Genomic DNA, 13,875 nt, shown 5'->3' on the forward strand with positions numbered 1-13,875 from the left:
GGGTCTCGCTCTTGCTCAGGTTGGTTTCGAACTCTTGAACTCAAACGATCCGCCCGGCTCGGCCTCCCAGAGAGCTAGGATTACAGGCATGAGCCACCGCGCCCGGCCTGTCTTGCACTTTTGTATGAGATTCTGCTTGATCAAATTTACTTTCCACTGACTTCAGTTTTTTTCTATTTAGACAACTTAGTGGGAGAGGCTACGAGAAATTAACAGAGCACATTGACATATCATCATGTTACATTTCATTGCACTGATACACCCAGTCACATGGGTATGAATTTTATGCCCTTCAAATCTGGGAAAAATAATGTCTGAAGAAAGTTCACAATTTAAAATAATACACTTTGGATATGCTCTGTTGCTGTTCTATCTTTTTACTTGGGTTTTATGCTTAGTTTATTGTCTTCAATCTTTCTTGTCTCTTGATGATTATATTTAAAGCTATACCTTTCCCTCTAGGTCCTGCTTTAGCTGCGTTACTCTACACTTTGACTTGTAGCGTTTTATCTTTTGAGTTTATTTTAAACTCAGGGATTATTTAGTTTCCAGACATATTTACCTCTCTCTGCTTTAAAAAGTTCTAATTTTATTGTAGCACCTTTATAGAACATAGCCTCTATGATACTACTCTAAAATTTATTGAGGTTTTTCTTTTGGCATGGTGCATAGTTAATTTGTATAATTGTTCCATGGGAGCCTGAAATAGTCCAAGAGATGTCTGTTAGAGAGTGGGCATTGGCTACATCTCCTCCATCTCATGACATCCCAGTTGAAGGCTACTTGGATCTTTGAGGACTGAATTGGGAGCTGTACATTGACTCCTTGCTGACCCCCTGTTAAAGAACTCACCTGGGACTCTTCCAGGTCACTGTCATTGTCCTCACCTAACCACCAATCCTTACCCCTCATCCAGGTAAGACAGTAAGACAAGAGCAAAGAGGAAAATCTTTTCTAAAGCTCAGTTCCTTTTACAGGGGAAATACTCAATTATAACCAGTGACTGATTACTTGACATTCACATTCTGCCTCATTCAGGAGTCCTAGAGTGAAATGTCACCCAGGAGATAAAGTATTGGTTCAACAGAAGATAAATTACAGGGCTTTCTCTAGGTAAAATTCCTCTAATTATGACTATGTTCAACATAACATTTATAAATGAGATGGCTTGATAATTTCCTTTTAATGTGCTTTAGTATGGTAATCATCTACTTTAATTTTTCTGGTTATTAGTATAAAATGATTTATTATGATTCTGATGCCATAGAACCCATCTATTGCGATAAAGAAGTGCTAGTTTTTATCTTTTATTAAAACCTGCATCTCCGGTCTGGACATTGGGAATCCCTGATTGTGTTAGAATTCATCTGCATTCACCTGCATATTTTCATGTGACACTAGTAATAACTTCAGAAACATAAAAATATGTTTATCAGACAATCATAGGCCCACAAATATCTTATAGTAACACTTCTCTGTAATGTTTCACTTATTATTTACAAAAATAGGGATTGTAGATTATTTTTGGCAATAGGCAGATGGGCTAATTTCAGAATGCAGAGATTACAGGTAAGGACAAATAAAATATTTCACATAAATTCAGTTAAAAAACTGAATAAAACCATGTCTCACTTTGATTTATGTAATATCAAATAGCTGGTGTGAATTTTTCAATATTTTAGCTAACAGTGTTGGCATCTTGGAGCCCCATTTCCCAACCAGCACCTTGAGATATTTCTGTGTGTCCAGGAGACAGCCTTAGGTCGTCTTCCCGTTGTTTCCTGTCACTGTGTCCTGACTGAAGTGCTGATGAAAGGTGAGGGAAGATGGAGAATGGCCTGGCCACAGGGAGAGGCGTGGAGAGTGGGGAGGGGGAGGTTGAGGAGAGGGAAGGGACACAGGCATGTCAGAAAAAGACAGGGAGCTCTGAGATAGACACAGCTCTTAAGGGATTGTTGGTCAATTTTCCCCAATCCTTTATCTGTGAGGTGTCTTCCATCGACCACCCAGATGAAGATACGGAGTATAGCTCTCCATCTTCTCACCCAGGAACGGCACCTGAGTGCTGGAATTTGTATGTCCCTGCACCTAAGCTGGCCTTGGAATCCCCCTGGAAGACCTGGTTTTAGGAATTTAACGTTCTCTTTGTTACTTCCTTCAAATTGTTATTTTCTAGCAGAAGATGAGCCTGTGGAAATTATTATTTTCACTGCAAACCATAACAAAAAGTCCTGGTAATGCCCTTCAGTGACCTGGGAGGTTATCCTGTGCTCAGTTTCTGCTTGATCTAGGTCACAGGAGGGAAAAGCGAGGTTACGATTTCATGCTTTTTCCTACTCTGCTGAGTTTGAATGCATGTTTTTAACTGGTAAAACCTTGATAAAAGTCACATGAGATCCAGTCATTGCAGTGGTTTCCTTTTTCTTTTCTTTTTTTGTGAAATTCCCTCTTTGACTCACACAGATAATTTTTGAAGCAAATTCCCCTAGGGGAAAACTTCCTCCTTTCACAAGGCCACCATATGAGCCAAAAGAGAGGAGAAAGGTCAACCAGTATGTGCCAGCAGCTCCTGGCTGCTGAATCATGAAAGCTGGATCAGGTGTGAAAAGAGATGGTATGGCTTCAGGAGATGGGGGCTTTAGCCTGCTCTGCCTGGAATGAAGAACTGGGCAATCTGAAAACATGGTCCGAAGCAGCTCAGTCATTACTAGGGCCTTATGAGCTGAGAACGTGTCAGGAAATCCAAGCCTGTAGAATCTAGGTTTCTGGCTCAGCCCAAGCTTCCTGTCTGCTATTTGACTCTGAGGAATATATGAATGTGAAAGCAACTGAGTAGTGCTCTTGAATTAGCTGCAAACAGATTGCGTTCATGGGTCCTTGGGGGTGAGCACCTGCTTTTACTGGCTGGCGTAGTTCTGGGCTCCCTGCCACTGGGCCCTTATCCCTAACCACAATATAGGCACCTAGCTGGGACCTGGTGGCCTGTGGGTCCCAGTATCCCGACAAGGTAGGCCTATGGCTGTGATGGTAGTAGTAGATCACACAGAGAATGTTTCCAGCATTTCTTCCTGGCCTTGTACCACCAGAGTCCCCCTCCCCAAATGCCACCCTCACTTTCCGCCAGATGCCAATGGTCCTAAGCAAGGACTCAGTTTATAAGCTGAATGAAGGCAAACTCAGACCAATCATTCCAGAAAGAAACATGCACATCTTTAAGGTTGAGTGCTTCTCAAATGTTAGAGAAGTAAGTTCTGGCTAAATTAGTGGCAGATTCCTTCAAGATGCTTCTCCCACATGTCTAACCTAGGGTTCAGGAATCTTCCCTTTTTTCACTGTGTGTGTGTGTGTGTGTGTGTGTGTTTGCAGTGTGTGTGTTCACTAGGTATCTCTAATTAGAGTAGTCTCACATTACAGTGTTAATCCATACTTTGTCCTGGGGGCTGAAGAGGTGCTATGTGATGGAGGGATTTACAAGGTAGAGCTTCTAATGCAAGAAAAGGAAAGGGTAGAGTTTGTCATGAGGGGTAGAAAAGTCCTTTCTAGAAAGGTCCTACCAATTCTAAAGTTCTGAGTCAAGTCCATTCCAAGGTCAGTTAGCAGCTAAGATATTATATTAGGCATTGGAGGTTGTCGTGGTGCTGACGTAACTAGAGAGGGCTGTGTGTGCATCTCTGTGCCCATGCACGCTCAGTGTCTAAGAACAGATGTATGGAACCAGAGACCCTGGGTTTAAATCACAGGTTAATCTCTTAGTGTTTCAGTTTATTCTTCTATAAAATGGGGATAAAAATAGTACCTACTGTGTAGGGCTTATGTAAGCAATGAATTATGTAGAACAGCGCCTGGCGTACTATGTGGCACTGAGGGGTCTCAGGGAATTCTGCTAAGGGGAAACTTAAAAGAAACTTGACGCAAAGGTGGACCCACATAGAATCCCTACGTATTTCTGCCATGAGCCTGTTTGGGGTACCACGTACATCATGATGCTGGGCACTGGAGGGATGGAGATTACACAAGCTGGAAGAGTTGATCCTTCCTTTCAAAGTTGCTGATTTTCTGGTGGGGAGAGACACTGGTTAGCAACTGTGGTAGGTAGGAAATAGGTGGAGATTACTGGGAGGAATGTTGCAGGGCTCAAACTGGGCTAAGTATGAAAGTGATCAACTCTTGGTACTCGTTAAGTTAGGATTTAATCCTATCCTAGCAGGGGGACAGGTGCTATACTGTCCTTTTGGACTTGGGGCCAGAAGCATTTATAAAATAAGTACATCAATGCTTTATTTCCTGGCACAGATTTCCACTCCATGCCAATGCTTCAACCATTGCATCATGCTTTTCTTTAGTGTTGCCCTCTGGTAGAGCTAAATGTGGGGGAAACAGAGGCCTTTGGAAGCATGGTCCTCTCCTGGTTAGCCCCGGACCGCATGGCATGAGGACCTGTGTTTCAAACCATTTCGGCTTTGGTAAGGCATAGCAGAGATCGTCCAAAACTGCTCACTCACTTAAGCCTTCCTCACCAGATGCTCCTGTCTGGGACATTGGACAGGGGTAGCAACTGACACTGTGATATTTCTACAAGCGAGAGTTATGTGGCAATAAGAACTGATAGATTACACATAACAAAGGTACCAGGTTGGATTCTAAGGTTGTTTACGTTCTCCCTGCCTGAGTCCTGGGACTAATTTTAAGGATAATTAAATAATGCAGGTTAACAGGTAATGGAGGAAGTCAGCTTTTCCTCCCACACTTTCAGAATTATGATGTGTGCAGTTTCTCTGCATTTCCATGATGCCAACTTCTGCCCTGATCCACCTGCTATAGCAACACTGTTTGAGCCTTTGAGGATGACTTTTTCTTTCAGTTCTGAGGCTTTAACAGGCAAACAATCTAAATTATGAATCAGAATGGAATAGCAAAGGATAGAAAACAGCCTTATCAGCCGTAAAGGCCCTTTGGCATTGGAGCCCTTGTTGAGAGGATAAAGAACTCTTTAGGAAAAGACCTAACGGCTGTGCACCCATGTGGATAAGAACTCACCAGGCTCCCAGTGGGCTGCCTGACCTCACCCGTTGGTGATGGCAGTGAGAAATGATAAACAAAATCACTGTTCTTTTTCTTGACCCTGAATAACCTGTCCCATGTCCCAGGCCTGCATTTATCATCAAATGTCTCCATTTGTGACTTGGTTACCCTCTTCAGCCAACATACTAGTAAGCTGAACTTCTGTTGACATCTTTAGCCTTATAATTTTCTTATTTAACTGTCTTTCTTAGGCACCTTCAGAAACTGAAAAGAATATAAAAATAGAATTGACAGCCTTGGCAATTCAGTAGGAAGGAAATGATGAGGTCATTTTAGCAGGCTAATCAAGTAATTTTGGTATTCCTAATAGCCCCTAAATTAGGATGGCAACTATTAGGAAGTGAATGAACCGTTGGGTTAGAAACAGAAATCTCACCATTTGGTAGACATTGATGGACATTAATAAGTTGATGAGTTTGGGAGTGACATTTTACAAATATATTTATAAAAGAATATCAATGTCTAAATTCTTAGAGATAGGTATATTAATTTTATTAGAACATAGAACATAGAATCTCTTCTCTGGAATGACATTAGCTTTTCCATGGCATTATAGCAGTGACCCCTTGGGAGAAGGGATACTAACCTATAAACAGACTCTTCCACCATGTCTTCCTCTTGGGAGGACATGATATTCTGGGCATTAGGAGCCCTCAGAGAGGGCTGGTTTTGTCACATGGCAGATGTGACCTCCCTGTAATCCCCATTAATACGTCTGCCATACTTGAAAAGATTTCTTTCTAAACGGTGAAAGGAAACACTAAAAATATCCTGACTATTTTATCTCTCCTTTGGCTGCCTCTGAGCAGGTTCAACAAGCTCTTTAATGAGGGAATCTTTCCTTGTAATGAGTGGTGGCACTAAGAGTCATCTCATGCCACAGACTAAGACTTGCCACTCAGCACACCCTCCACTGCATTGAACTCAGACTTGGAATCTAGAAAGTGCAAAAGAGTGACAAGTGGCTTAATGATTATATCATGTTTATCTTGAAATTTTTTTTTTAGTATTACTGGAAGTTCTGGGAGCACCAATGTGAATCAAACAAGTATATGAACAGAGGAGAGGAAGCGCCAGTTGTGGACCAAACTCTCCTCCAGGGCAATCGTTTCCTCCAGAATGTTCCAGAAGACTGCTATAGGTCTGACTCCCTAGTCCCCATGGTGCTATTAGCTTCCTGGATTTACTGAGCCAAGAAATTCCAGAATTCCCTCCTCAAAACCACATACTTTTTTAATGGTATCACATTTGCATATTTGCCAAGATTCTTTTTCTCAGACCTGCCAATAATCTAAAAACTTTAGCCAGCAACTGGCCTGTCATCTCTTTCTGAACCTTCTCCCATGCCACCAGGCAGGCAGAGGCAGACCAATTTGCTGGTTTTGGCTAGTCCCAGGTTGCTGGAAGCTGTCAAATTTAGCTTTGTAGCAAAAGTGAGAATTGGCAGCATTTTCTCCATAACATTGCTGTTATTTTAATGATTGAACAGCCTAGAATTTGTTTTGGGGCTCAGGGAGTGGAGGCAAGCGTCCCTATCGATTGAGGCTGTGGGTGAAGGCAAGGATCCAACTTGGGGTGCAGACTAGATAATTCCAGCATCAAAACATGTGCCTAAAACCAGTGATCACCTTCCATCCGGCTTTAAATCTGGTTCATTTTTTCACTCACTGTGTTCTTTTCAGCTCATAATGAAGGACAGAAAAGAAAAGCTACCTTCACCTACACATATGTTGTTTGGGGAATTCTGATTTAAAAGTCCCTGTCACCGTAGACTGCCACAGAAACAAAATCCTCAATAAGTGTAAGGTTGAATACTGCAAATATTCTGTATGAGGGCTTTTGTTTTTAATACTGTTCTGAAGAAGGAGTTTGACCTTTCCCTGTGGCCTGCACCTACTCTGAGGCAGTCAGTTACTGCCTACCTGGTCATTTGGCCTCATCATTAGCCCTGAAATCTCAGGTGGGCCTGTCGTTCTGGTATGAGTTACCCTTACATGGAATTGACAGGAGGGTCGGTTCACTGGTGACACTTTCATTTACTGTATTAGCTGATCAAATTTGTTGTGGAACTAATCTTCTTGTAGTCATGTTTCTCTCACTGAATGTTGATTACTTAAGCTTAATTCCTTTTTTTAATTCATCACTAGGTACATGCAGCTTTGGAATCATTAATGGCAATCTCAGACCCATGGGATATATTTCAAATTTTTAAGGCCGTGGTTTGCTAACTCTCTTACAGGTGCTGACTCTTGCCTGAAGCTGGAGTGCTGGTGCTTTCTGTGGGTTTGGCCCAAACGGCTGGGCTGTGGGGATGGTGGGCAGGCAGGAGGGTGGCTTGGCACCTGCAGGTCCCACTCCTTCTGTCACCAGTGGGCGCTTAACACCTACCCCTGGGGAGAGAACCCAGTCCAGCACTTTTGAGCTCCTTTTCTCTTTCCTTTGCTTTTTTCCTTCTCATAACCTAATCAGCTGCCCATGTGGGCCAGAACCCCAACAAGGAGGTCAGGGAAACTAGGAAGATGTGAGGGGCCTGCAGTGCCCAGCATGAACTGCACTGGACTCTGCTTATTTCTCCTTTCTGAACCTACTGCATGAAGTGTGTGCGTCATAATGTAATTGAGGTTGTGAAATGAGATAACTCCATGAAAAGGGCTTAGCAAAGAGAAAGTACTCAAATGTTGGCTATTACTATTATCATGATTATAATTTTTATACTATGGGTTTGGAGGACATGCTTAGGACATTGCATAATCAGAGGAGGAAAAGTGCCTTTATTCTTTCTCCTTTCAGTTATTGATCCTTTAAAATTATGCCTCTCATGTTTAAAATTTCTCATTTTATCACTCCTCTCTCTCTGAAAAAATGATTAAAAAGGGCAGGTCTTAACACTTTCCTTTTATGTGGTTGTTGTTCTTGTGCTAAGTATCTCAGGACTATTATCTTTAAATGTGGGGAAAGATCAGCCACTGATATGAACAAAATGGACTACAGGTCATGCTAAGAAGAGAGAAGAAATAACCGCAAACGACATGCACCTTAAGCGGTCTGTACCTTGCTGCACGGAGCAATCCAATAGGCTATGGCGAGAAAAGGGAGGCCTATGGAGACTCCAAAGACAGCCAGGAATTTCACAGCGATAGACTGTTGACGCAAGCCTGAGAGATTTTCATACCACATGGTAAGCAATTGCTGCTGACAGTTAGGATGAGCAACGAACTGTAAAAACAAAACAAAAACAAAAACAAAACGCAAACAGGAAAATGGCATCGATAGCACTTGAACAATATATAGCCTGGGAGTAGCTTTGGGCTGAGATGTTTCACCTGAGGGGTTGCCTGCATGTCAGAGCCAGAGCAGCTGGGCCAGGTACTTGCCGGGGTTTGGGGGTGAGGGACATCTGACTTGGGGGTGCTGGGGAGCTTCGTGTTGTGGCCAGTGTCCACACAGGACTGGTGGAACTAGTGCTTTGCAAACTGAGGATCTGGAGAAGTCCCGGGGACAGAAAATGACAATAAACTTTTAGATAAATGTTTGTCTCCCATCCAGGCTGTTCAGCTGAACAGGGGAGCCTGATCTCTGGGCAGAGTTCGTTTGGGAAGCAACACAGAGGAATGGATGGAGCATGGATGGGGGTCTGGAGTCAGACATGGGTTTGAAGTTTGTTCTACTGTTTACTAGCTGGGTAATCTTGGGACAGCTATTTAACCTCTCTGACCCTTCGTATTCTCATCTGCAAAATGGAGCCTGTCACACTGCCTTGCAGAATTAAGTAAGATAATTAGAAAGGTTTTCCTATGTGATCTAAAGAAAAATGCTCAGAGTGTTTTCAGAGAACTGGTTAAAACTCCTCAGTGTTTTCTCACTGTGTCTCAGTGGCCTTGGCCTGGGTTCCGTAGGGTTTTTGTGGCCTGCTGCAGCAATGACACAGTGGCTCTTCCCCTCAGTGGCACCTTCTTACCTCCACCTCCCTGTCTTGGAACCATCCTGCCTTGATACCTGAGTTACAAGATGGACCTTGCGTGGCTGTTTTACATTGTGTAGCCTTGCTCCCACACCCTCTTGATATAGCTTATTGGACTAGGGGTGGAGCCGTGACCTGTACTGGGCCCTTCAGGTTTTCTGTCCTGAGTATTTGGGACTATGATTGACAGAAGATGTCTCTGTATTTAGTGGGGAGTTTGCATGTTACCCTTGGGAGATCTGGGCAGCAGTCTTCCCCTTTGTGGACTAAGCATCAGAACGAATGAGTTAAGCAGAGCGACAGGGAATGAGGATGAGTGGGAAGAGACTGACCTAGTGTCTGACCCTTCCTGGGGCCCAGCTGTACTCTGCCTGTGTGGTCCATGAGACGCCCCTATATTCATGGACAAAATCTTTCTCTTTCTGTTTGATCCAGCATGCTGGCTTGGGTTGTTACAACTGAAACATTTCTCTTCTGCAAATAGTAGTTGCTACTTGGCTGTTCCTTAGTTTACCCTGAGTCCTAGCCAGTGGAAACTGGTAATAAGCAGTATTTAAGTAAAATTTCTGAGAGTAAAGTTTAAATTTAAGAAAATTACACTTATTAGCTTATCTCTCCCCCTGTGACAGAGGAAGTCATTGCTTGCATCTGACAGGCCTGCGCTTTGGCCCTGATCAGGACACCTGTGTGCCCAGGGCTCGGGCGCAACGGACTAGAGAAGGCAGATCGGGTATTTTTCAAAGGGCGACTTTTCATTTTCATGATGACCCTGGAACAGAATGTGCCAATTTTCGTCCCGTTTGCCTTATTGGATGTTAAGGGGACGCGTACAATGATTCCTGGGAAATGTGAACCATTCCCTTTTCATTATAAGAACAATATAAATAGAGCTATTTAAAAATACTCAGTGTAGATGTCAACATGTTCTTGTTTCCAGTTTCTGGGAGCTCATGGTAGCAGCCAGATGATCTGGGAAGAAACTATTAATATCAAAGATTTATCTGGCCCTACAGCCCCTGACAGTACTATTAATTGAATATTAGGCACAAATGAGGCTTTTTTGCAGCATTATTGGGTTTATAGCCACCACTGTAGTCTTTCCCTCCCTGAATAAGAACAACGGATTCTCCGCAACTGAGGGAGGGCCCTCTGGGTCAGGGGTGGTGTGCCATGCTGGGCCCTTCTGGCTCGCAGTAAAGAGGAGTGAGCAACAGAAAATCGTGTAGGTGTTTTAGTGATTCTCAGGGTCTAGTCATAACATGGGTCCCAGAGTGGGACAGTGGGTGAGAATGAACAATGGGGGACAGTCAGTTTTGGTTTTCAGCAGTGGGCCCTCTATGGGTGTTGAAAGAGCTCTGCTCTGGAGGCTCGCAGTCTGCTTAGAAGGTGGCACACATGCCCATGAAAAGGAAGGTGTCTACTTGACCCATCCTGTGGCTCCCTGTGCCTTCGCTGCTCTCAAAGGACTCTTGTCGCAATCCCATCGTTAGCTTCTCAGTCTGTATCTGGGAGAGCCCATCCTATACCTCCTCTGCCACCCCTGTGCAGACAAATCAGCATAACAGACTGGACGGAGAGCCAGAAGGGCGGAAGTTCCAAGAGAGAACACAGTGGGGACCATTCCCACTCTGCCTTGTCTCAGAGGAAGACAGTGGTACCAACTAAAATGGGGAGCGGGTCCTCCTGGAATTCTGTCTTCCACTGGTTAGATGTTTGCTAATTTCCACAGCTGCGTTTATTCCTCCATAATAGAGCAACCTAGCTTCAAACATGCTATGTATTTATAGATAGACTTTAAGATATAATGTTCCCAGAAAGCTGACTGCAGCTGCTAGCCAAAGACCCATCGGCGTTTACCTTTACACGGGCACTTTTCTGTACTTGTGGTAGGCCTTGGAAGAGAACTGCATGACAGACAGTTCAATGTGTATCAGAGGATTTTTTCCGCCATGATTTTGAAGCACAAAACAAATACCATCCTTGACCAAAGGGAAGATGAGAGTAGCAAATGAATCATGCCAACAGGACACAAAGAAAACTCTAACCAGAAGGGCACAAGGCTAAGGAACAAAGGCAGGAAGAACTCAGGGTGAAAGGAGGATTTTCAAAAACAGGGTCAGAGGAACTGATAGGAAAAAAGCTTACAGCTAGAATAGAATGGAAACTCAGAAAATATGTGTTGTCTTGGACTTGCTTTCTTTGGCATCTAGCTCACAAAAGGATTGAATGATCAAAGGATGGGTGTCACCAACAGCTTTGCCCAGGTCATCCCTGCCCAGAGCATGGCACACTTTTAGGAAAATTCAAGAGAAGGTCTGAAATGACTACGTTGATTTTTCCAACAGCATGATTCACACTCTTCATAACAGAGAGTTTATGATGGTTGGAGCTAAGACTCTGTTAGGGGTTTTATACGAGGCCGAGCAGCCTTTTAAGAGAATATAAATCAAACTGCATCCATCACGGGATGGACTGTCCAACATGCCGGACAAGGGAGGAAACTAAGAGGAGTTACGCTGTGTGGGGAGACAGGAGGAGACTCAGAATTCTCTATCACAGAGAGGCTCACCCTACCCACTTAGCTGATAATCTCTCTGTCTTTCCTTTCACGTAATTCTTAGTCTCTCCCTTTTGTCATAGTTACATTTTTGTATGATCCTCTACTGGAGAGAAAGCTCCTCTTGGGGGGCTCCCAGGGTCATTAGTGTGGTGCTCATTGGTGGATGCTGTTTGAATGAGTAAATGGCAAGCTAGAAGTTCACTGCTTTCAGACTACAAACCTGGTGCCACCCACAGTACCACAGTGGCCTTCCTTCCTTATTGTCCTTGAGGAGGCAGATTCCCAGCACTTTGGGCCATGCCGCCACATCTGGAAGAGGCACATGGGTACCAGAGGATGAAAGTTTGCTTGCCTTCCAGGAGACATGATAAACAGATAAATGACTGAATTCATGTCTCTGCTGAATTGATTGTCATTGTAGTGCCAGGAGATTGGAAAACAATGATGACTTTCCTAATTCCCAAAGGCAATTGTGCTAGAAGTTCAAAGAACTTACCAAAAAAATTCATACCATCATCTGTAGGTTGTGCCCCAAGAAATGAGCCAAGGAGGGGGACAGGAATTGGAACTTAGCTCAAGGGGATTTAGGGGTTCTTGATTTCACATGTCCTGCCTAGGCACACTGCTCTTTACTTCCCCTCACCTTTTGGCAGCACTGCCTTTAAAACTATCCCTTTTCTGACCACCTAAACATCTGGCAGACATCTCTCTCTTTGTTGGGAGATTCCAGCCTGTAGGATGTCTGTTGCTCATTTCCAGCCTCCCCTGTCTGCTCTTCCACTTGTACGCTGGATCCCAGCCAAGTCTGGCATGCCTCTTGGTTATTTCCACAGTGGATGGTCCTGCCAGGCAGCTGCTCACTGAGCCATTCCAGAAGTGTACCTGTCACAAGAGGGGATGGGCATGTCTGAAGGCTCTTCATTCCCAGATACTTGATATCCACCTGTTCAGTTAGATAGTTTACTTTGTCATTCTTAAAGGCAGCTCTCTATTCCTGTTTCCCAGGGACAGCAGAACACAAAACACGCTTTCCTGCCTCTCCATAAGCAAACCTCCAGTTTTCTAGACCAATGAGGATTACTTACACAAATGCCCCGAATTGATGGGTTACTCTGAGGACTGTACCTGTGACTCAGCAGCATCTCTCTTACCAGAGAAAGAATGACTTTTTGGTGAAGAAAGTCATTCATGAACCTGCCTAGGCCTCGTCCCGGGGGTGCAATGGTGCTGGACTCCTCCCAGAGCTGAGGCCAAAGCCATTTCCCAAGAGCAGGTTCGTGAAGGTGGGAGGGCGGGCTCCCGTCCAGCAGCGGGGGGCTGTGTGCTGCGATTTTCTGTGCTCACCAGGAGTCCTCCCACAGCAGTGAGCCCAGAGGGTGCTCAGGAGGTGACTTGGTTTCTAGTCTAGTTACGTTGCCAGGGCCAGAGTCCCACTGAAGGCTGAGAGTCAGCTTGTAGCTGGCTCCAGATGTCTGCCTCTGCTCTCTCTGTCACCAAGAGGCCATTCTCCGTACCTGGGCAGCGACTCTCTCTACCTCACCCAGGGCTGTGCCCTAACCTGAAACCAAAGGAGAAGTGGAAACTGTTTCTAGCAAATCTTCTTGGATTATTTTCAACGAGTCTCCTTCCTGAGCCTTGCGCTGTAGCCAAACTGCTCTGCACATTGTTCCCAAACATGGCTCACGTAGCCATCTCTTTTCTGTGTTCAGAGAAGGTCCACCTTGCTCCTCTCTGGTTCAATTCCTCAGCAGCCTTCAAGACCCAGATTCCTCTCCACCTCCGAGTTTCACCTAGTCCCTAATGCCCCAGAGATGTCTTAGACTCCTGCAGTTCTCATTCTGTGGCCCACTCACTTGCTGCCAATCATGGCTCGTGGGTCAAGTTGTGAATAGCTATATTCTTGTGTCTGTATCTGGTATTTTAAATCTCTGTGAGGGAACCAACTGTGTGTGTATCCCTAAGAGTGCACAACCTTATGTTTTCCACGTAATAGTTGCTCAGTAAATGTCTGTTGAGTGATTGAGGAACTAAGTGCTCTTCCAGATCGTCTAAGATTTGCTCCATGATTTTTCTCTGTGACTCATCATCCCAGAATAATTTCTAAATATAATGAATCTCCTAATTACTCAGGGTCTGATGAACACTTAACTGTGTTCACAGCTTTACTAAAAGGCACACAGAGAGGGGCTGAAAGCTAAGCCAGGCTCTTGTCTCCTTATGCAGGAGAAGATTGAAATGTGAGTATAAAATAAGGTTTGAGAATTACCTCTTG

At 44.2% G+C, this 13,875-nt stretch overlaps 1 protein-coding gene across 4 annotated transcripts in view; it reads right to left on the reverse strand.

Moving 5' to 3' along the window:
* Nucleotides 1-13,875, reverse strand: part of TRPC7 (transient receptor potential cation channel subfamily C member 7) — a 126,186-nt gene that overhangs the window by 43,925 nt on the left and 68,386 nt on the right. For 2 of the 4 annotated variants that reach the window (XM_075996369.1, XM_012761202.2), the window contains one exon: nucleotides 8,134-8,298. The exons of the other annotated variants lie outside the window; for them this stretch is intronic. In XM_075996369.1, the coding sequence (XP_075852484.1) occupies nucleotides 8,134-8,298 (165 nt within the window). The remainder of the gene's footprint in view (nucleotides 1-8,133; nucleotides 8,299-13,875) is intronic. 4 annotated transcript variants of the gene reach the window in all.

This window comes from Microcebus murinus, chromosome 21 (genome assembly GCF_040939455.1).
Source record: "Microcebus murinus isolate Inina chromosome 21, M.murinus_Inina_mat1.0, whole genome shotgun sequence".
Lineage (NCBI taxonomy): Eukaryota > Metazoa > Chordata > Mammalia > Primates > Cheirogaleidae > Microcebus > Microcebus murinus.